The sequence below is a fragment of the Cupressus sempervirens genome, chromosome 3, assembly GCF_028749045.1.
Source record: "Cupressus sempervirens isolate cs-2001-9-10 chromosome 3, ASM2874904v1, whole genome shotgun sequence".
Classification (NCBI taxonomy): domain Eukaryota; kingdom Viridiplantae; phylum Streptophyta; class Pinopsida; order Cupressales; family Cupressaceae; genus Cupressus; species Cupressus sempervirens.
The window spans coordinates 629,855,308-629,880,788 of record NC_143120.1 but is presented as its reverse complement, the minus strand read 5'-3'; the positions used below and the strand labels follow the sequence as shown (position 1 = coordinate 629,880,788).

The 25,481-nt window shown below is 32.9% G+C and overlaps 1 protein-coding gene across 1 annotated transcript; it reads right to left on the bottom strand.

Annotated features, from left to right (window-relative positions):
* Nucleotides 1-13,410: 13,410 nt before the first annotated feature.
* Nucleotides 13,411-16,122, bottom strand: LOC149568258 (uncharacterized). Its single transcript, XM_089821245.1, has 2 exons — nucleotides 16,103-16,122; nucleotides 13,411-16,030 (listed from the first exon to the last, which is right to left on the bottom strand). The coding sequence occupies exon 2, from the start codon at nucleotides 15,736-15,738 to the stop codon at nucleotides 13,606-13,608; it is 2,133 nt and encodes a 710-aa protein (XP_089677371.1). The 5' UTR covers nucleotides 15,739-16,030; nucleotides 16,103-16,122; the 3' UTR covers nucleotides 13,411-13,605.
* Between the last annotated feature and the right edge of the window lie 9,359 nt (nucleotides 16,123-25,481).

The window sequence follows — 25,481 nt, the reverse complement described above, 5'->3', positions numbered from 1 at the left end:
AAGAAGTGGAGGAAATCCCCACAAAAGGAAGAACAAAAATCAAAACTATTAAAGCATGATAAGGACATTCAGGTAAGCTCATGTTGTCCAATTCATATACTTTGTTGTCAAGTCAAGTGATGGTGATTGGGTATCATAAGACCCATCTAAATCCTTGGACAAGGTTGTTAAAGGCATGCTTGCCTTCTATATATCACATGATGTTAGTGGTGCTAATTAATTAGGTTTGTCTATCTATTAACTAAATGGACATTCTAAACATTGGTATTGCTCAGATGGCTAGACTGATAGTGCCCCAATCCTAACCACAGGGTAAGGAGGGTCTTTCTTGTTAAAATAATTACGTGGAGTTTAATTAGTTTTATGGTTGGGTGGTTAAGCCTAAGTTAATGCTTCTCCTCTTTCCTATAAGTTACAGCTTGCACAACATCAACAGATACCTTAGCCAAGATTGAAAATTTTCTTTCAATCTTTATCATGCAATAGTTAATTCTTTCTTTCTTGTATTTAATTCATGAAAAAAATGGAACTAACTAACACTCTGGCTCCTAAGGCTAACTCTACTTCCCAACTAACATCCTATCTAGCTACTACTAGTCTATAATGCTCCACTATAGATGGAGATATAAAGGAGTCAGTAGCTCTAGAATTAAATAAAACAACAATCATACTACCTTGTATTATACCTCTAGCTTGATGCTCAGCCTAACGATTATCAACTACTACAAATAGTCTATGGGATCTAGCCATGTCACCAACTATAGGCTTTGAGTTATCCCCTCTCTAACCACTGGATGACTATCCCTGTGGACACTCTCTATCTAGGTGACCCATGCCACCACAAGTGTAGCACAATCCTCAAGTATAATCATGTATGCCTTGTGATCTAGATTGTTGTGGACCCCTAGAACTAATAGATCCACTATAATAACTCTTCAAAGGAGCCACTGATAATTATGTTAAAATTATAAAATCTTTATGAGAAACGTTGAATACATTTGGTGCCTCTTCCTTTTAATCGGCGAATTCAAGAAAACTAAGGATCTTGCTCTTGTAAAATTGTCCCAACCTTATATTCAAAACTCACTCATAGACAAAAATGACATTCCATCTTTTTCTTTACTCTCGACTTTCTTACATTAAGTATCGAGCTTCATCTATCTCATTGTTCTTATAGACCACATTGTTAGCATTGTTCTCTATTGATCAAACGACATGAGCCAAAGAACAAAAAGATCTATAATTAGGTTATGTTTATTTTCATTTCCTCTTATTTAGAAAATGATGCCAATACTTTCTCGATAATTCTAAATCAGCCATTGTTGCTCAAAATTTTTATGTTCAATGCTTCAAGCAAAGTATAAGTACTCGACTCATGTCTACTAACTTTTATTTTTCTTTTTTCACGATTAAATGTCATTGGTTTTAGAATCTAAATGAGTCAAAAGGCATAAGAATGGCTATCATATAGAATTGATCTATGCATGTCTATGAAACATCTTAATTTTATGATTTCTGATTCATTAGAACAATTTTCTGCCATAATGGTTTTATATCATGTTTTGAGTTGAGAGTCAACAATATATTGCTGATGGAGAATTTCCATGCTTATTGGCATAATCAATCACCAAGGATTCGCCCTAGTTGGAAGGACCAATGAAAGAGGGTGAAGAGGTGGAGGAAATCCCTACAAAAGGAAGAACAAAAATCAAAATTATTTAAGCATGATAAGAACATTCAAGTAAGCTCATATTGTCCAATTCACATACTTTCATGTCAAGTCAAGCAATGGTGATTGGGTATCATAAGACCCATCTAAATCCTTGGACATGGTTGTTAAAGGAATGATTTCCTTCTATATATCACATGATGTTGGTGGTGCCAGTTAATTAGGTATGTCTGTCTATTAACTGAGTGGACATTCTAAACAATGGCATTGCTCAAATGGATGGACTGATAGTGCCCCAAGCCTAACCATAGGGTAGGGAGGGTCTTTCTTGTTAAAATAATTGTGTGAAGATTAATTAGTTCTGTGGTTGGATGGTTAAGCCTAAGTTAATGCTTCTCCTCTTTCTTATATGTTGTAGCTTGCACAATATCAATAGATACCTTAGCCAGGATTGTATATTTTCTTTCAATCTTTATCATGCAATAGTTAGTTCTTTCTTTCCTGTAATTAATTCATGAAAAGAATGGAAAAGATTTAGTTTATGTTATATAAAAGAGTTAGTTAGTTATGTTTCACATGAAAAGGATTGTAAGGTTTTGTGAATATTTACTTCGCTAATAAGATTATGTATGCTTCTTTCATTGCTACTTAAATTTTAGTATTTAATAATTTATTTCAAGCCTAGAAAATTCATATGTTATGGTAAAAAAAATTTGGTTTATTGTGTGGTATGAATTTAGGTTCAAATTAGTCCTTTGAAGAGTCTTGCAATAATTTTGAATCTACTTTTAGTAAGTAATTATAACATGGATGGTTTTTTTTTGGGTGTAGTAACCTTTACTTTCCTTGCTTTTCAAACCTTTTGATGAGGATTTAATGGCTTTGTATGCAGAATGTTTCATTAGAATCTCTATGTTTGATATTAAAAGTAGATTGTGACAGACACTTGATTTATTTGAGCTAACTTCAATAAGAACTTCTTTTCCCGCAAATGAGAGCCTTTAAGTAGTGCTACTTTGGTTTTTTCTTCTTATTGCATCTATAGTTTTGCAATTACATGGAGAGATTCTAGTAGTTGGTCATCAAAATATTTTTCATAACTCCTCTGGGATGAAGGGGAGTTCTATGTTGATTCAACACATGGAAATGGTTCACTTGATAGTTCTCAAAATACTAAACCATCAAGTAGGAAACTACAAAACATGAAAAGATGCTTGGCGTTATGCTTTAAAACTTTTTTTCTGTGGCAAGAAAAAAAGTAACCTATCTTTTGGGAAATTCTATTTTTCATTCCATGAATACAAGAGCAAAGAAAGCTCTTTGATTGGGGAAAATGATGCACACGGTAGGAATTACCTAGATAATCTATTCAATTTTACACAGTTGGGCATATAGATACTTAAGTTAAAACATGTACAAAATTTCCTATTGGCTATTCCCTTGCACCTCCTATAGGGCAAGTGCTAGTGTATCATATTTCATGTAATTAAGGAATATATTGCTTTAAGTGTCTTACATTATTTAAGGTTAAGAGATATGTCTTGTATGAACAATTCAAGGGAAAGACGTAATAAAAGTAGTGGAAAATACATATTGAAAAGAAGGTATAAAGTAATGAAAATGAAATCTACCCCTCATCAAACTCTAAAACTTGTAGGATTTAATGGTCAACCATCATTTAAGGTTTGAATTTGATCATTTCTTTACTACCAAGGTTTATGATGGTAAACTTAATTATAATAACTATATTGATTATTGGAATAGAATTAATTCATTACGAATTAAGTATAGAATAAAATTTCTAATGTTCTTGTAATAATAATAATATTGAGAATAATTATTATATGCGATTTTTATTTCTATACTTGAGCTATATGCCTTGATCTCTTTCGAGAATATTCTTGCAGGAAAAGGGAGATTGATATCAAATGTAGAGGGAGTTTGATACTTCATTAGAGGCAACCTTGGATGAGGAGCTCTAAATATTAATTTTTAGAGGGAGTCTGACACATCTGTTTGAAGGAGTAGATAGAGGACATATTTTAGTTGATCCTTGAAGATCTTGATCATATTAGAATCATAGGGAGTTTGTGTAAACCTTTGGTATCATGTGACAACATGATTTTATGGGCCTACCCCATAAGTAGATCATGAGAAAGTGATGACTTCCAAATTATCATCACTTGTATTTGTAGAAGTTATTGAAAGGTGACAATCTTACAATACCTTAATTTTCTATTATGATGGATATCTTACGATGTGTATGTGGATCATGATAGATTATACTTTATGTGGTGGATGTTTATATGGTACACATTATGAGAATGTGTATGCACATACCTTATAAATATCTTTGAGTACTTTTTGAATATCATGTGTCGATATTTTGGATGACCAATACTCATGATATCAAAACTTATTGAGTAATTAGTGAATATCATGTATCGATATTCTAGAAGACCAATACTCATGATATCAGATGTGATATCAAACCTTATTGAGTAAGTGATGAATATCATATGTTGATATTTTGTAGGCAAATACTCATGATATCAAATGTGATATATAAAATGTTGAATATCTTTTGATCAACAAGGATAACTTTAAGAACCCCCCTTTGGAAAAATGTATAAAATCTTGGCGAATCCAATATTATTTTAGGGGAAAATTTAATTTTTATTAGCGATTTTTTTTCAAAAAAGGAAAAAAAATTAATTTCATTGGCGATTTTTGTTGTTGTATGAAAAATATGTAAAATCGTTGCGAATCTTTAATTATTGAAGAAACTCGCAATCAAAAGTACAAATACCTAGAAACCATATTTTTATATCATCTCAAACAAAGTAACTCATTTTAATAACCATTAGATGATCCCAAATCAACAATAAAAATCCTATTTTGGAAAAAATGTTAAAGGAAAAAAAGTTTTAGAGAAAGTCTTTGAAATAATGACACCTATCCACAATCAAATCTATTTCAAGCAAAAGATTAAAAGGATAAAACCTTACTTGGAAAGTATTTGGAATAGAGACATGTGTCAATTATATGCACTTAATGTGACCATCAAATCAGACAAGCCTTGGAAATTGTAGGTAGAAATATTTAATTTACCACGTTGAAAGGTTAGATTCACTAGCGAAGTCATCAACAATTTTTTTTATAACATTATTGGTCATTGGTTTGAGCATGGGACCCAATTTTCATAAAGTGTGCAGGACATGGCCACCCCAAAAGTGCAATTTTTTCACCAAATTGAGGGTCCCCGATGAGGAAAATTTGCCATCCCCAATGAGGAAATTCGCCATTTGGTGAATATTCGCCACTGAAGTTATCCCTATTGATCAAAGATATTCTTATATCACATTGAGGTAATATATGGTCATGTGTTTATCCTCCCTAGCTAAGAGGGAGTGCTAACATTTTGTAGCTTTACTTGGATAAATTACATCAAGTGCTATATATATATAACTATAATTAATATTAATTATCTAATTATCAAATAGACATGTCCCATGAAGGAACATGTCTATTCTTGCCCATTCTTTCCCTATGCTCAATATAAATGTGAGACAATGTTACATTTGAAATATGCATACCACATATAATGGCAATTCAATTATATTTGCATTAGTTCTTTGGAATTTTACATGGTATCAGAGCCTAGTTACTGCGAATTATGATAACTGCAATTCCTGAATGTAGAAAGGATCTCATCCCTGATAACTATAAAATATGGCTTACTAATATGTAAGGGTCAATGGTGGAGAGGTTATCTACAATGATGATTTGCAATGAGTGAATGAACTTGGTGAATGTGGCTTAGATAATGGATCTTTGCACTGGTGAATTTTAGACTCTTGCCAATATGATCACTTTCTTGGGATAGCTTGAATTCAATGTACTTGAATCAACAAAAGTATAGGACCCACATGCATAGATTTGAAAGTGCTAAGCTTGCTAAATTTGACCCACATGCTAGATGATATGTAGATCAGGCTCCAATTTGGTGTAACAAAGTAAAATCTAATGTAATGTGTAGAGGTGTGCTTAAGTACCATAAGTCAATGTGCATGACTATCGATGATGCTCAAGGGTGGAGAATAAGTGGGTTCTACAAATTTATTGGGTGAACATACATCACAACAAATGGATGAGTAAAAAAATTAATTTGATTATTCACATTGATATAAACAAGGGAATAAAGACACCCACATTGATAGATCGGAAGTGTCAAAGAGTTTCAAATTTACTTTTCCCTGCAAGCATGGATAATATGACAAATCCATATCATTCCTAAGGGGAAAACAAAAGAACATGGCTATCCTCCCACAAAAATGTATTGTTGACCAATTTTCAAAAGATCAAAAACATTATGGATTTTTTTGAAAATTTCAACATTTGATCTTCATGATCTACATAGTTTGTAGTGGAAAACAACAAAAATTTTGGACAAAAATCACTAAGTTTTTGTAAATCTAAAAAAAAAAATTAGTTTGACTTTGTTTTGTCTTTAGTACTTTTTTTGAGGGAGATTAGTCTGTCCCAAAACAAAAGGTCATGCACTGCAAGGATACGATTGAATACAAGCACCGAGGCTACATGCATGATATACTCAGACAAGAAGATACACACAAATATATCCCACCACTAGTCAAGCAAGCATTCTAACATTGTTTGATATAGGGCAAAGAAAATGATTGTTGAACTTAGAAGAAACCTAAGGCCATATATGAACCAATGATATTTAAAAGGAATTGTCTTGATTGGTCTAAACCCTTATTTTCTGACACCACCTACTGACAACAATATTAGATAACATTGGACAATAAATATCACCATAAACAATGATTAAGAAGAAGCATCTTGAATCATTGGAGCATGTTGAATCATTGGATCCTAACTGTGAATATGTAGACAAAGTGATAAGGAGGAATAATTGTACAATATAATTTAGTATGTGTATGACTGGTCAACAATGGAAGAAGAGCATTTAAACAATAGTCTAGAACACTGTAGCAAATAGGTGTAACATGTCAAGAATGTTTCCCACGTACTATTATTATTAAGAAGAGATGCAATGTGTCATAGTTCCTATCTAATGCATAATGGTTGTAGAGGTGTAGGTGAGTGAGAATAAGATTAAATAGTTCTAAATAAGCATTGTGATTGCATTAATTTTTGCCTAGAAATGCACTTGTGATTTGATAGGATGGCTCATAGTTTTTCATAAAATAAAGTAATTTTTAATTATGAAATAGTATCTATATAATTTAATATGTACATTTGTAAACAATAAGTAGATGTAATACATATAAATTTGATGTTAATGAATAAATGTAATGTAATAAATAAGAAATAGAATATAAATATTTAATTTTAATACATAGTTTACAAAAACTTAATAATAACTTATATATCTTTTAGAATTGACCTATTTTTTTTGTGGTTATTTCCTTTAGTATGTTTTTTTGATATAAAATATAATTATTAGTTTAATATTAAAATATATATTTAAGCTTTAAATATATTTAAACTAAATGATAAATTGTTTAAATAAAAAATAATAATCATAATAAATGATATAATTTTTAAATTGTAACACTTGTCAATTATACATATTACAAACACTATTATAAAATATAATTAAAAAATGATATTGTTTAATTTATTTTTATAAAAGTAAAATAATAGTAATAATTTAAGTAATTTTATTAAAAAATCAAAGTTTTTAAGAAAATTAGAAATTCAAATACAAAGATATAACATTTAACTCTATATTTGATTAAAATATCTATATTTGAACTTGGTAAGAAAAATAGATAGTGATAATTAATATTGATTAGACATTCATTTGTGAGGTGGAAGATAAAAATGATTGTTTTTTAAAAAGTTAATCCACTTGTCACAAATGTTAATAAGATAAAGTTGTAATTAATGCATTGATAGAGTTCTTATAAATGAATGTATTTGCAAAGTGTTTGAAAATTCTGTATTTATATGTAATGAAAATTAATTTTACTCCTTACTATTTTTATTTCCAACCAATCACAATAAAGATAATTAGCTTTTTCCATATTTTAAAATCATAGATAAATGTGTGAACATTACAAAGTTGTATATAAGTAAAAAAATATTTACATACTATTGGTTGGATGAAAATGTTATTTGCATCTAACCGATGTGTTAGTATCCTGCCGTCAACATGAACTAATACTTGAGAAAACATGTGGGGAATACAAATAGATTGAAGTCCACATAAGTATTTTTTTATAGGGGAGAGTTATGTGCTTTCTAGTTGGAAGGACATCGACGGTGAAGAATATAGAATGATATTGACTTTGTAGTGAACAACATATTAACAAACAACATTGCGATGAAGTTTTAACATCAACAGTGGAGCTTTAAGGAGAAGAAATTAAAATGGTGAACAATTATTGGATGGACTCATTAATTTAGGGGGAATAATGGATCAACATACCCTGCACAAGTGCCATAGCACAAGATTTGGTAGATGCTATTGTATCCACTTCCTGAGAGGCGAAACTATTATAAGAAATTAAAATGTTAAAATTTTCATTCATTAAGTATGGCAAAGGATGGAAGATCAAAGGTAGTGTTGTCGGTGGAAGACACACGATGATGATCTTAATTATAACTCGCTATATAATAAGGGAGCCAGTAGATATAGGGCAACATATATGCACCCTTCCCAAGTGTTAATAATGGTGCATATATGTTGCTTCGTATAAGGGACGCAACTATCGATCCACAAAAATGTATAGTTGACCAATTTTCAAAAGATCCAAAATTATGATGGATTTTTTTTACTTTTTTTTGTCTTTAGTGTTTTTTTTGTGGGAGATTAGCATGTCCCTATAATATGGAGGAAGAAAGATTGAAGAAGATATAAATTTCAAGCTTTGCACAATGTTCAAGGAGAGATCGAAGGGAATCTCTCATAAGGTTGAACAAATAGGAAAGATAGATCAAGTTGAGTACCAAATTTTCAAAGGGATTGATCCCTCAAGAAGCCACGTAGACTGCACCACATTCACATACATCTCCATGCATGGTGGTAGGATTGAGGACAAAGAAGGAACACAATGTATTATGTGAAAGAAATTGATGAAGGGAGAATATCAACTTCGCGAAGCCCACCAAATTAGGAGCCACACCACGTAGAGGTAAAGAGGCATTTGTACATGGTTGGAGTAATATAGGAATCTAGTTTATAGAAAATAATAGAAACAAGGGTTGTTATATGCATTTATAAGGAATAGTAGTATTGTTTAGTTTATTTTATTTTATTTAATATAAGAACTCTTAAGTCTGATTAGGATTCATAATAGAGATGAATAAATATAATAATAAATGTAAATCTTTCTAAATGTAAGAACAGTATTAATTTACATTTAATACTTAATATGAATTTATTGAAGAGAAATGTAGTAGATTTGTTTATCAAATCTTGTAGACCTTAAGAGTATTTTCAAGAAGATGATAAACTACTTGAGGATCACTTTGAGGAACATAGGGGATTCTGAAGCCCAACTTGAAAGGTAGTTTCAAGGAGGAAGGTTGAATAATTGAGGACCATTCCTAAGGACACAGAGGATCCTCCTAGAGGGTTAGGAAGCCCACTTGAAGGATACCTTAAGGATGTGTAGACATAGTTGCATTCCTAGACATTCTTCATTAGAATTGAATTTAATAACCTATGTTGGCAATAATTTCTATAAGTAAAGTTGTCCTAAGAAGTGGGTATCCAACAAATTTCATATCTTGAACATAAGCTTAAATCACTCCTTGATATCAATTGCATCATTAGGAGTATGATCAACAAATTGTTTTTTTATTTGTGAGGTTTACATAAATTAAATAAATATTGAACTCTCGAGTCAAGAACAAAGTGAGACCCACATTAAAGGTAATTATAAGGTATGATTATGCTAAGAATTATTTCCTTTGATATTTAATAGAATGCTATTAAAAATAAAATGTCTAGGAAAACATAATATGGTACGTGCATTCTATTAAATATCAAGTAGATTGAATGAATATATATATATATATATATATATATATATATATATATATATATATATATATAGTATTATCTCTATAATCTTTGGTATAGTATTATCATTCTCATAATGCACATAATATATAATATAATTATGAGAATATATTGAATATATATAATATCATACCTTTGGTATAGTATTATCTACTTGATATTTTTTTGTAATCTATTGAATATATATATATATATGAGAATCAATCTACTTAATTATAAGGTATGATTATGTGAATGTTTATATGGTACATGCATTATGAGAATGTGTGTGCACATACCTTATAAACACTTTTGAGTACTTGATTAATATCATTGATATTATGGTAGGCCAATACTTTTGATATCAGATGTGATATCATACATTTGAGTATTGGTGAATTATCATGTATTCTGGGAGACCAATACTCAAATTATCAAATGTGATATCAAAATGATGAATAGCTTTTGATCAAAGAGATCCTTAAAACTTGTCATTCCTAATATTACTAGTGGCGTAATATATGTCTTGTGTGATAGCTTGAGTTGACTAAATTCTATGATCTACATTTTGAGTAAGTGTTGTACTTAAATCATGAGAATATGCATCTTGTGAGACTTACAACCAAGTGCCTAGATGTCATTAAATTGACTATCTTTGAGATGTCTGTATAGATGCATATTGGGTATGAGGTAAGTATGCATTTTGTGAGAAGACAACTAAGAGCTTAGATGCCATCATGTTGATTATCTTTGAGTTGTTTGTATAAATGCATACTAGGTATTTTAATAACTAAGAGCTTAGATGCCAATTGTTGATCATCTTTGGGTTATTCAAAATATTGATCATCCTTTACCTTCGATTATCAAAATGTATTTATCCTTCTTGACTAAGAGGGAGTGTTAAAGTTTTAGTCAATTCAGATGTATTTATCTTTTATATTTGTGTGTTGATCTTATATGAGATAGTAAGTTTATTGTAATATATATAATCTAATTATTGAGTAGACATGTCCCATGAAGGATCGTGTCTACTCTTACCCTATGCTCAATATAAATGTGAGAGGATGTTGCATTAAAAAATACATACCACATATAATGGCAATGTAATTACATTTGCAATGGTCCTCTGAAAATTTTACAAATTTTAATGAATAGACATTTCCCATGAAGGGACATGTTTATTCTCCCACACTCTTATAAATATAAGAGGATGCTTGAGTTGGAAAATAATGTATACCTTAACAAGCAATCCAATTACATCTGCAAGCAATACTTAGAAACTTAACATAGGGATATTAACCCAACTAAGTTGTGTATGAATATTATATAAATGACATATCTATTCTCATGAGGCTTTCATTCTATCCAAATTGGACAAGTGCGGTTGGTTGGTCAGTTCACGATTGCATTGGTTGTTCTTGGTAGGATGCTTTAGCTTTGTGGGACTATTGCTTAAAGGTTCAACTGCTTGGTTTTCATTGAAACCCAAGATGGCAGAATTCATCTTTAGCAGATGATAAGTTTAAGACTTTTATGCCATATTCAAAAGCTTCAGGTAAAACTTTCAAAATTGTAAGGCCCAAATATATCAGGCTCAAATTTGTAAAACTCGAATCTATAAAGCTCAATGTTGTAAATCTCAAATGTAAGGTTTATGTAAACTATGTAAAAGAAGGTATGTCTCCTTCAAGTCCCTCTACAAACCATATGTACGTACACATGACTTCGGTCTCGAGCTACACTGAGAGTTTTCTTATCTCGTTCTTTTTCACCTAGTGCCTCCACTTGAATGAGGATTTTTGTAAATAATTTGAATATTAATAAATGCGAGCACTTGCTATTACTGTTTTTTTTTTAAATTAGTTTTATGAAAAAAGTTTAAAATATTTGATTTCAATTAGTAGAACCAAAAAGTTCTATTGAAATAGTACTATTCGTAACGACAATGACTAATATAGACACACTTATTTTTTATTATTACACATACAAAATTATTTTATTAAATCATTTAATGTTAAATTACTCTTTTAAGAAGTCTTTTCTATAATTTTAAATATTGAATATTTTCTCCTTCCAAACTGTCCCACTCGTTAAAAATAATATAGTTTGAATTAGCATATGTTTACGTACCTTATTGATAAACCTAGTCCATTTATATTTTATTAAATATGGCTATAATCCTACCAGACAATCGAACTGATTGATTGGATTTGCATTCGAAAGACGATAAAAATGAAATTTTCACTTTTGTTGTTTGTTTTTCTTTGTGAGAGATATCTGTTTTCGACTAGAAAACATTCAACTTTGTGGAAAGAGATAATATTCCAAAAGTTGGGAAAGATATGGTTGAGCAGGAAAATCACACAAATGGAAAGTTTGAATAGAATTTGTGGTCTGTGTATTTTCTGTACTGAAGGGATGCTTGAGACATCAGTATATTTATATACAATATCATTATATTTTGAAGGTGAGTAATTTAAATGAATTATTAAAGAGGTGAAGCTTCACAAAATTATCCATCTTTTGATAGGATCTGTAATTGAAAAAGTCTGTTAAAAGAAATTGGGAATATTTTAAGAATGCGTTTCTTAATATTGTAGTGTTTAATCTTACGTATTTTAAATTCATTTTAAGTAAGACTTCAGATAACAATTAATTTTTCGATAAGTTTTGGAATTAAAGAAAAAGATAAAGAACTCATTTTTTTTTAGAATGTGTCTCTTAATCTTTTAGAATAATTGATTTTATATGTCGTTAAAATTCATTCCGAGACAGGACTTCACGAAACTGTTGATTTCTTAATAAGATTCATATAGATGAGTCCATATTTAAAGAAACTAAAAATATTTGAGAATATGACTTTTGATTCTTTTAGACTATTTAATCTTATGAATACCATTTATTTCATTCTTTTACTCATTCTGAGACAAGACTTCACAAAACTGCCCCTCCCTTTTTTATAAGATTCATAGTTGAAGAGTCCACATCAAAAGAAACTGAAAAATACTTTGAGAATGAGACTCCTGATCCTTTAGACTAAATAATCATATGAACATTTATTCTTTTTATTCATTTCTGACACAAAGCTTCACAAAATTGCCAACTTCACCATAAGATTTATAGTAAAAGAGTCGATATTGAAAGAAACTGACTATATTTAATGAATGTGACTCTGGATCCATTAAACTAGTTGATTGTATAGAACACCAATAACTCTCATTTTCTTATTCATTCTGATGCGAGGTTTCACAAGATTGTTGATTTGTTGATAAGACTCATAATAGAGCCCAAAAACTAAAATTAGTTATTTTATTAATTCATTCAGATAAGAAAGTTTAACTAATAAGAATTATAAGGCATTATACATGCTTTGTTATTACAGTCAAAACCAAACAGATAATAGTGAAAAAGTACTCTGCACCAACATCTCTAGACTTATAATTACATTGAGATTCAGTCAGAAAATATTTTTAAGATGCACAATTCAAAGAAATTACTTGACGAAGTTTGTAGAAGAACCTACAAACTAAGAAATTAAATAATGTCTTCAAAATACAGCTGTTTTATCTGTAACACTACTTAATTTTGTAAACATCTCTATATTATTTCTTTCATATATGATAATAATTATAAAAAATCTTACCAATATTAAAAAAACCCTTAAAAATGTGATTCTTAATTCATCTTATGAAGACCATTAAAATTCATTCTTATATTCATCACCTAGATGGAAAATACCTGAAAAAAATTGCAATACAATATACATCGATTTGTTAGTACAGTCAAACCGAAACAGAGAGAAGGAAAATTACTCTCTACGCCTATATCTGGAGATGAATCAATATGGCTATAGGCTTACAAAAACAAACAATCCTTAAATTTATGAAGAAGTCTCTTTAGGCTGAGATTCTGATTGAGATTTAGCTTTCTGCTGCTGATAAGACTGGTATTTGGCATAGAGATCCCCTTTGTAAAAATCTCTGGTTCTGATAACAAGAAAAGCAGAGATAAGAGCCCCGAACAGAGAGACCAATGTCATAATGATGAACGTCAAGCGAAAGCAGCTCACTCCATTGCAGAGCAGATCATTCCCACCTCTTTCCCCCGCCATCTTATTTTGCTTGCTTACTTCCAAGTCATACAAATATCCAGCAACTCTCACGGATAGAATATAAGTACCAAGAGGGCTAGCGGAGCCCGCCAAGTTATAAAGCGTGGCGTAATACTTGAGCCCAAAAAACTCAGAAATAATGGCGAAAATCACAGGCCACTGGGCTCCAAAGCAGAAGCCCAGAACAATGGAAGCCACATAGAGAGAGCCCGGCAGAGCAAATGCAATGAAGAGGTGTCCCACACAGGCAAGAGAGAGAACAAAGGTCAGAATCACAGGGCGTGGCAGATTGTACTTTTGTAGGAAGATCTCGGAGCAAAACCCCGAGGTCACCCGGCCTAAGAAGTTCCATATGCTCATCAGCGACACAAATGTGCTCACATCTACCGGTGAGAATCCCAGGGCATGCCCAATCTGCCCCATGTTGTCTACGGCAGTCAGGGCTGCACCTACACCGCACGTTGTGGCGATGAAGATGATCCACATGTCCATGCTCACCATGGCTTGCGGTATTGTGAAATCCTCTCCTCTCTCTGGTCTCGTACACCAGAAGTCCTTTAGATTCAACAACAGCCGCTTAGGAGAAAAGGTGCTTGCCTTGGGTTTTAATGGCGGATTGAAAACAATTGGGGCATTCTTCTCAATCCCCAATCCAGTCTCGGACAGATCTTTCTCTGCCCCCAATTTGCCGTGCTCTTGCTCAGCCAGATCTTTTCCTGACCCCAATTTGCCATGATCTTGCTCAGCCAGATCTTTTCCTGACCCTAATTTGCCCTGTTCTTGCTCAGAAAGATCTTTTTCAGACCCCAATTTGCCATTTTCTTGCTCAGACACATCTTTTCCTGACCCTAATTTCCCCTGTTCTTGCTCAGAAAGCTCTTTTACTGACCCTAATTTGCCCTGTTCTTGCTCAGAAAGCTCTTTCCCTGACCCTAGTTTGCCATTTTGTTGCTCAGAAAGCTCTTTTCCTGACCCTAGTTTGCCATTTTGTTGCTCAGAAAGCTCTTTTTCTGCCCCCAACTTGAAAAAGCTCTCCTTATCATTAACCCCCCCTGCCTCGACAAGCTCCAAGGCAGGGGGCTTGGTCTGAGCCTTTGCTCTATCCCACTCTGCCTTGGCAACCACGCTGAGGGGAAGCACCAAGAAAACCACAACAGCAGCAGCTACAAGCTTAAACCCTAATGGAGGAAACCTGATATGGTTTTGCAAAATGATGACCACCATGAGAAACCCAGCAAGAGCAAGGGCAATGGAGAGAAAGTAGTAAAATCTATTGAGCTCTTTGAACTCGGGGGCAGGATCCGTGGGACGGACAATGAACATTAAACTAAGGCAGACGAGGCAGGGGAGCCATCCAATGAGGAGGATAAGAGAAGCAGGATGATCTCCATAGAGGGCATGATATATCTGAGTGAAAATGGCGCCGCTGAGCCCAGCAAATCCCTTGAGAATCCCAAGAACAATCCCTCTGCTTTGGGGGAAATTCTTCACACAAGTGACCAGAGCCCCAGTGTTGGTGAAGGTCTGCGAATTGGATCCAATGGCTATGTAAGTGAACATCTGCCATCTCTTGGGCTTTCCCATGCGGCCGGTGACTGAGAGCCACACTAGAAGAAAGCCCGTCAGATTCATCACTCCTCCTACGGCCAAGACAAACCAGGCAGGGGTCACTTCATTCAAAAGACCCGAGATTATGCCAAGATTGGCTCCAAGGTCCTTGAAAAACCCAAGCGTGTTCAGCGTCTTCTGATCATATTCCAAGGCAGATTTGATTGCGGGGGAATAGAGCCCAAATATGTATGTCGCTCCAGAGAATGAGATTATCAGAAACGAAGCATACAGAACAAACCATCTGCTCTTCCCCACCACTTTCCCAAACACCAGGGCCTCTTTCAAACCCATTTTACAGGATTCAATTTCTGTGAATGGAGAATAATTTTGTTTCTTTTAGGCAGCTACAGAGCTTTACAACTTTCTAAGTATAATAACTACCCACTTCAGTCCAGAGTAGAAAGGAAGAAGAACGAAGGAAGGTATGCTCTGCACTTACTTAATACAGCTCTCCGTGTACTTATATACTGATCAGATCAGTACTAGAGTTGCTTCTGGACATGTTTTTATAGTTTTTGAAGATTCCCCCCTACATACCGCGTCGAGGCCTGGTAGATCCATGTCAACCAATGGCGTATATTCACTGCACAAAATTAACAGTCATTTACTACCGTTATGCAGGTCTTCTTATCATTCAGAGACACCGGACACGTACCTTGCTCTCATTGATCTAAAATGCAAACCTAACTCCCGCGTAATAGAAAATCAGAAACCTAATTCTGTCGAGAAGACAAACCCCATTAGGAAAATGATCTCCATTTAAGCAATTCCCAAATTGTACACATAGGAGCATAAGGTTAGAGTTTGGTAGTACTAAGTTTGATTAGGTGGGGACTGGTCGGCTATGTGACATTTATTACCTTCAGTCGATAGGAAGGAATCCAATGGGTGTATGTCCTTGCATTGTAGGCCTGTCCTTTACAGGCTTATAGGACAATTTGTGTAAGGAGTCAAGATCCAACAAAAAGTCATATAACTAGTGATTGCAGTCTTTAAGAGCCACGAAAATGCACTTCCATACGAAGGAGAGGACTTTAGTTAATTTTTTAAAAAGTTAGAAAAAGCAATGTACAGGAAGTGCATTTTCGTGGCTGTATAGCCACGGGCATCTTTAAGGGTGTAAGAGTTAAGCTCATAATCTTATATGGTTTTAATGGTATTATTCAATAGTTTGTTAGTACCATAAATCCGGTTATAATTATTATTTGTAAATAATATAACACATTTGATAGAATATTTCTATTTTTACCGCTTTATGTTGTCAAATTTTTTTTTTTTTCAATCGCATTAAGATTTGTGTTGACTTCCTCTTTCTTTTGTAAAAATCTATATAGATTACTTTACATTTTAGAGTATCTGTCAAAGGTGAAAGTGGGTCAAATACATAGTTTGCCTATTGATGTCACTCTAGATATAGCATATAATTTGTTATGTAAATGATATCACTAATCTCACCAAGAGCTTCATTAACGAGTCTCACTTCTATCCACATGTTTGTTGTAAGCAAAATGTGTTGTCTTTTACAGAGGAGGACATGTTTTTCTAGTTGCTCATCATGCATCTAACTTTTATATTTTCTCATGCAATTTATTGCTATACTTATGGTGACCAAGTGATAAAATTATTTTAGCATCTTTTTAGTATGCAACTTTGCTACCTTGTTAATAACAAACAAGTGCATAGATCTATCAAACTCTTTGGTGTCATCAACACTGAAGTGCAAATTTGAATGAGTCATTAGATGCCCCCAGTCATTTTGTATTAGGTTTGCATCTTTTTATGTTATGCAGTAATTGACATAATTCTACTTGCGTGTTATTCTCATCTTCTTGTTCAAAAATTGTTTGTAATGTAACAACTTTTATAAATTGGTCCCTGTTGGCAATATGACCAATCAGTCAAATAAGGTGAGATGTGTGGTTGTCATTTATGGCAACATATGTTTTGCAATATAGTTATGATTGTTTGTGAAGGAAAATTGTCTAAGTATTGGACAATGTTACAGTAACATGATGAGATTTATTGATAGCAGAATATTCCTTTGGAATATTCTCTTACGCAATTAACCATAGATGTATGATGTCATTCTAATGATGCATACTAGTGCGCATGTTCGTACGAGCAACCAAGTTCAAGTTATGAAGGAAATGTCGATGCAATTACTTCATAGTGCAGAATAGAGCAAGTCAACAAATTGAGTTGTACGACTTGAAGAATTGTTTCAATTATTAAATCTTGATGAGCCAACTCTAAGAATGATATGTGAGCCGACGAAGGAAGAATTTATTAATATGATTAATATAAGTAAAGAACTTCAAATGCAAAGTTAGTATGCTATGTGAAGTTATGATGTGTGATGCGAAGTAATGTTATCTGATATGATAATGCGAGATATGATGCAAATTGATATATGTGCAGTTACTCCTTGTATGAAGAATTGACAATCAGAGGAATTGTGAAGTGCAACAAGTGATCCAATATTGTATGTATATCTATTCTCTTGAAGAACTTATTGTATAGTTGCATGTTAGGGCAGTGGGCTCTTCTGGCACACATTTGTATATGATCCACCAACTCCTAACAAGGTTGAAGTAACTCCTAATAGGGTTGAGGCTTCTAACAAGGCCTAGTCTCCTAACAGGGACTCAAGACACTATACATTCTTCATAGACTCCTAACAGGGTCAATATCCTTAATTGGAATCTTTATATAGTGAATCATCTTGTGGGTTTCATCCCCACCGAGGTTCTCCCTTGGCCAAGGTTTTCCTAGCTAACAAAATATGGTGTTATGAGCTCTCTTTATGTATGGTTGTTTATACTATTCAACATTATTGGTTTACTTTCTTATGCATGTGGCAAAGTAATTAATAATATCCAATGGTGGGCAAAAAGATTAAAAATACTGATTCACACCCCCCCACCCGCCACCTTTTCAATATTATCTATTTCTAGCAATTGGTATCAGAGCTTGGTTATCCAAAAGAGGCTTAACAACTTGAATAAAATCCCCATGGATATGGAACAGTTGAAGAAGAATCTTGAAGAAGTTCTTGAGCAAATTGATCTCCTTACTAATGAAAGAGATGGTCTAAAGGATAGATATGAAGATGCAAAAGTTTATATTGGTAAACTAAAGGACAAGATAGATAACCTGAAACAGAAAGGACCTAGTGAGCAAACTAGTGATGATGATATTGAAGATCTAAAGAAAGAAAATGAGATCTTGAAACATGAATTAAAAATAGTAGAACTTAAGCTAAGTCTTAAGAAAAATGGACGAAAGAGTGATTCTAAAATAAAAGTTGAAAATGTAGATCTAAGATCTCAACTAAGCAAGGTAACAGTTGAATTAGAATCTATCAAATTGGAACATGCAGAATTAGAAAAATACAATACTATTGTGAAAGGTGAAGTGGTGCAAACTAAACAACAACTTGAAAGGTTGTATACCAACAGTGAAAATATTAATGAACAAATGGTAGTATAAAGACCTAGTTATGATAACACTGGACTTGGATTCTTTCTTTGACAATCCACAAACAAGTCTGTTGAGAGAAAAGATCCTGGTCCTCATGAAGTCAAGAAAGATTTAAACATGAGAAAATCTGATGGTACATCCAAAGCCAAAGAGAATGTTGTTTGCTTTGAGAAATCTAAGGAATCTGATCAAGATGGGAAAAGTAGAGAAACAAAGGAATCTCATGTTAAAAGCTTTATATGTGATGAACCTTAACATATTGGACATGATTGCAAAGGTAAGTCTTTTAAACCTATTTCAAATTTTTATTGTCATAATTGTCATGGATATGGACATTATGCAATGGATTATAAGAAACCTAAATTTGATAATGACAATGCAAATAGTAGAATGTTTAGGAACACTAATAGTGCAGGTAATAGAAGAAGATCTCACAACAATGAAAGAGGAGAAAGAAGACAAATTGTTTCTTACAGATGCAACAATCTTGTACACATTGCAAGGAATTGCAGAGCACCTCATGACCAACAGAATGAACAAAGAAGAAATGTATCTGTATGTCAGTTATGCAATAACTTTGGACACACAACAAAGTTTTACAAAATGGATAGAAGAAGCCTAAATAGGAATCAGAATTATAGAAGGAACAACAGAAGAAGTGATGACAATCTGAAGGAAGAAATGAAGGAGCAAACAGAAGAATTCAAGGAAACATTTGTAAAGGCAAAAGAACCTAGAAGTTCTCATATAGTTCTAGAAGAAGTACAACCTAATGTACCTAATAAGATAGTAAAGTCACTTATTGTCTGTGACTCATCCTACCTGAATTAAGCATTCTAAGTAAAACAACACATCAGTTAATGAAAATTGATGTTAGAGAGAATATCACAAGTTGCATAGTTAGCAGTATATACTAGACATTGAGAGGAGTCTGCAGTAAAGTGCGCATTACTTAATATGATCAATATAAGGTTATGTAATAAAAATGACCTCTCTGTTATACAGAGATAATATTTTAAACTAGTGGCAAATACACATTTAATGTGAAGTACAGATTGCAAAAGATTTAAAGGACACAAATTGATTTGCGGGCATCATTTTCTTGTGTGAAATATTGAGGTGTGATCTAATTGTGTTGAAGAAACTAGTAGATACACACGATCACTAGAAACCCTAAAATGTGAAATTAAGCTATTTTTTGAATTTGTTGAGCATATTTTTGGTAATGGCAAGACAAGAAGTGTTTAATACCAATGATAGACCTAGATATAACTTCAAGAAACACCCATTTGTTTCCCTACTTGATAACCCCATTGGAGCATTTTCACAAGTACCGAAAAATGTTCTTCATGTCAAGGACATAAGAAGTTATATTCACTATAAAATAGAAAGCATAGGAGATACTGAGATTCATAAGGAATTGGAGAGAATGTGCAACAATGATTTGTCATTGAAACTAGAATAAGCATACCTAGAACAACTTGACCTAGTTAAGCACATGTTCTACACAGACTTTGATAACCATGAATGGACAAGAATCATTCTAAGAAAAGTACATGATGACCTTTTATGGTTGGGAGATTCAGTTATATGCATTGATAATGACCTAATTCACAAGGTCACTGGTTTGAGCAATGAAGGATGCAATCTTGTAAATATAAAGAATGTGCGCATAATTATTGAAACAAATCTCAAAACAAGATTTGATGGAAGAAACATGAAGATTAACACCATTCAAGATGATGGAGTAAGACTTATCACTAAAATTTTGGGATATAAGTTCAACCATGGATCTAGGATAGATTCAGTCCTAACTAGATTTCTTCACGTAGCTTATGTGATGGCAATAAAGGGTGAAAAGGTCAATCTATGTGATATTACCCAAACTCAGTTGCTGGATAACATATCAAAGATCAAGAAGTCTAGGAGTGCAGTCTTTAGGTTTGAATCCCTATTGACTCACATATTTTTCTACACAACAAAGAAGTTTCCTGGTATTTCAAATTGGGATGGAAGTGAGTGCATAATGAAAACTATCACTCGAGTTTACAAATCCATGCCAAAAACAATCAAGAACAACGACATTGATAAAATGATAAAATCATTCCAAGCTGAAATGAAGTAGAGGTATAGGACACCACCTGCATTGATAGAGAAATATAAGGATGAACTATGTTTCATGGTAGAAATAGATTTCACATGCATGGAGGTAGTAGTTCCTCGAGTAAAGTTCATTGAACCTATGGATTATGAAATGAGCACTAAAATAATTAAAGGTTATTCGCAAATAATTCTACACTCTAAAGTATATTCTAGATGCCCTAAATGGGATACATATACTAAAAAGATGAAAGAGGTCCAAACAAATCTAATGGACAAAGACATCAAGAAGAAAGTAGACAATGTAATTGATTCTATCTTAAAAGAATCAAGGATGTCAAGAAAGGAGTTTGAAGAGGTGAAAGGGATAGCCTTGGAGATGAAGGCCAGTGATCAAACTAAAATATTGACCCCTACACGTATTGCAATGGCCAAACCTACTAAAGAGGTCACAGTTGCACAGACAAGTGTGCAAGGACCTATAGTGCCATATGCAGTAGTTGTGCAACAACAACCTTTGAGGAATCCAAAGAAAATAGAGGAAGCATTAGCACCAAGAAATTCCACAAGGTTTGAGAAAACTAAACCCCCTCCTAAGAAGAGAGTCAACCAAACAACAAGTGGACCAAGTAGGAGGAGAAGAACCTTGTGAATTAGTTCCTCAGAATCTAAAGAAGAGACTGGTGATAGACCAGTAGAGCTAGCAAATCAGGAAGTGAAGACTTCAGTAAGAAAAGCATGGAAGCAAAAGGTAGAAAATCTCAATATGAAAATTATTAATGACAAAAACTTTGTGCAATTAAATAAGTATTATGATTTGTACAATAATATGGATAGGAGACATCTAGAAAATGTTGTAGTTAGAAATATGATTCTGAAAGATAAAACGCTTGACAACATAAAAGGTCAAATACCTGAAGATTTGTGCAATAGACCAAGAAACAACAAAAGTAGAGTAATTGAGGAGGATAAACAAATAAGGATGAATATGGTGAAAAAGTTATGTATAGTAAACAATGAGTAAGAGATAAAGGAAATTCTAAAAGGAATAACACCATTGTTGAGGAATAAGAACAGATCCATTATTCTTATGGGAGGAATTACAAAGAAGTGAATATGGAAACTCAAAAGGCAATAGTTACATACATGTCTACTATGCCCAAGGAGACTAAGAAGAGTGTGCAGACAAAGGAGACAAGCCCTACTATGGTAGTAGTGAGCCCTTCTCACAGTTCTAACCAACCAGCTGAAACTTCAAATCCAACTGATTCACCACACATTATCATTGATAATGAATCTAGGCAAGTAGATAAAACCAATGTAAAAATGGATAGAACTAAGGACCCTTTTAAAGATTTTGGGTCTAGAATTGTTGGCAATATTGTTGATTATAGCAATTCATTTGATGAGGAGAAAGAATAGGAGCAAAAGAAAGAAGATGTACCTTCTGAGAAGAAAATTGAATCTACATCAACTAGCACTGAGACAACTACTACAAGTGTGCCTATAGCTATGGTAATAGTAAAACCACCTACACAAGTAGCAATGGTCACTACAGCAATAGTGCAATCAAATGATGAAGATGAAGTACAAAACCTTATATCTTCTTTGAGTAAATCCCTTGGAAAGAAGAAATCAATTAAGTCTATTGAGAAGACTTTAACTTTAGTTTTGGAAAGGTTAGAGAAGACAGTAAGTTCCATGGATACATCTATAGATATTCAACAAAGAGCAACAATTGTATGCAAAACTTTTGACAATGAGTTTATAATGCTTACCAATGTTGCTACAATGAAAGCATAAACTGAGCATGATGCTAATCTTCTTAACAATATGTGTACAAATATAAGAAATGATATAAAAACATTAAATGTATGCATTAAGGTATTGAGGTAGAGTATGGAAGAAGGGAAATAGATATATGCTAAGTGCAACTTGGCATACCTTCACCTTCACAATTTTGATGAGCAAATCAAAGAGAAGATAACTAAACTTCAAATGCTCATAGATAACTTTCTAAAACAGAATCAAAAGTTAGAAACCTTTGAGCATAAAATGCAAGCAATTCATGATAGCATCCAGGATATACAAGCAGAAAAGGAGAAAGCTCTAAAAAGATATACTCTTTTGAGGGACCATTTATCCCCACACGTTACATTGTTACAAAATTAGTTGGAGGAATACTTGGCAACTAAGACCTCATATGACAAGTTTGTGGCTATAGACTTGAATGTAGCAGAGTTAGCTGCATATGCTCTATGTGCGCTAATAAGTGTGTCTAATGCACTAAAAGATAGTTGGAAGAAACACCTTGTGCAATTGAAGATTGACTTTAGTGATTGTTTCTCCAAGTTTTGATTCAACTTTCAAATTTTTGACAAGATATTTTTCCTTTATTGAGACCTTTTTCATTGATGTTAAAGGGGGAGAAATAAGGAAAATTGTAATTGTAAGTTATATAGTTGTATTTTGAAGTATAGTAGTAAGCTTTGCTTCAAACAAGCTTTGTAATCAAAGTTATAAGGGATGTAATATCTTTGATATAATATAAGACATACTATGTTGTGTTGTGTATGTTTATTTACTTTGATTGGTATGACAACATTTTTTTTGGGAACTTAGCCAATTTTCCCAAAATGTTGCCATCAATGCCAAAGGGGGAGATTGTTGGCAATATGACCAATCAATCAAATAAGGTGAGATATGTGGTTGTCATTTATGGAAACACATGTTTTGCAATATAGTTATGATCGTTTGTGAAGGAAAATTGTCTAAGTATTGGACAATGTTACAACACAATGATGAGATTTATTGATAGCAAAATATTCCCTTGGAATATTCTCTTGCGTAGTTAACTATAGATGCATGATGTCATTTCGATGATGCATACTGGTGCACATGTTCATACGAGCAACCAAGTTCAAGTTTTAAAAGAAATACCGATGCAGTTACTTTATAGTGCAAAACAGAGCAAGTCAGCAGATTGAGCTATATGACTTGAAGAATTGTTTCAATTATTAAATCTTGATGATCCGACTCTAAGAATGATATGTGAGCTGACTAAGGAAGAATTTATTAATATGATTGATATAAGTAAAGAACTTCAAATGAAAAGTTAGTATGCTATGCGAAGTAATGTTATGTGATATGATAATGTGAGATATGATGCAAATTGATATATGTGCAGTTACTCCTTGTATGAAGAACTGACAATCAAAGGAATTGCGAAGTATAACAAGTGATCCAGTATTGTATGTATATCTATTCTCTTGAAGAACTTATTGTATAGTTGCATGTTAGGGTAGTGGGCTCTTCTTGTACATATTTGTATATGATCCACCAACTCCTAACAGGGTTGAGGCTTCTAACAAGGCCTAGTCTCCTAACAGGGACTCAAGACATTATACATTCTTCATAGACTTCTAACAAGGTCAATATCGTTAACTAGATTCTTTATATAGTGAATCATCTTGTGGGTTTCATCCCCACCAGGGTTTTCGCTTGGCCAGGGTTTCCCTAGTTAACAAAATATGGTGTTATGAGCTCTCTTTATGTATGGTTGTTTATATGTTTAGCAGTAGTGGTTTACTTTCTTATGCATGTGGCAAAGTAATTAATAATATCTAGTTGTGGGAAAAAATATTGAAAATACTTATTCACCCCCCCTTTCAGTATTATATATTTCTAACAGTCCCATGGTAACTTGGCATTTGAATGTGATGTGTAGATTAATTTTCTATAACAAGAGGCTTTTGTGTGAGGTCACTAGAAAGTATAATTAATACCACTATATACATGTATATCTCCCTATCTCTATCATTTCATGAAATGGTCAACCTATCCTTTTAAAAAAGAAATTCAAAATTGACTTTATCTCATTATCTATATCTCGTCCACTCCATAGTTGTATTCCTGATGATCACATCTTCTCCACATCTCCCTCTAGATATCCCTATCTTTTTATCCCTTCCTCTCCATATCTCCCTTTGTATATACATATATCTTTGTCTTTACCTCTCCTCCTACAATCCTATAGAGTCCTTGAAAAGAATCTTGACATGCAAAACAAAGTCTTGACATGAAAAAAAAAGTAAAGGAACAAATCCATCATTTTATTTTGTTTCGCTTACAACAATCACTATTAGATTCCAATTAAATTAATATGAATTATAATAAAAACCTACCCAATATTAATCTAATATATCATATTATTAAAAATAATAATATAACATGAAAAAGGTCATGCAAATTTTGACCTTTAAATACTTGTGCACTAAAAGAATATATTTTCATGTTAAGGATGTTAGGTTTTTGGCTTGAGTTCCTCTTTTATGAATGAATCCAATACTTTTGCATTGGAAGAATATATTTTCTTGTTAAAAATGTTAGGTTTTTGTCTTGGATTCCTCTTTTAGGAATGAATCTTAGGGATAATTGAAGATATTAACTAATGA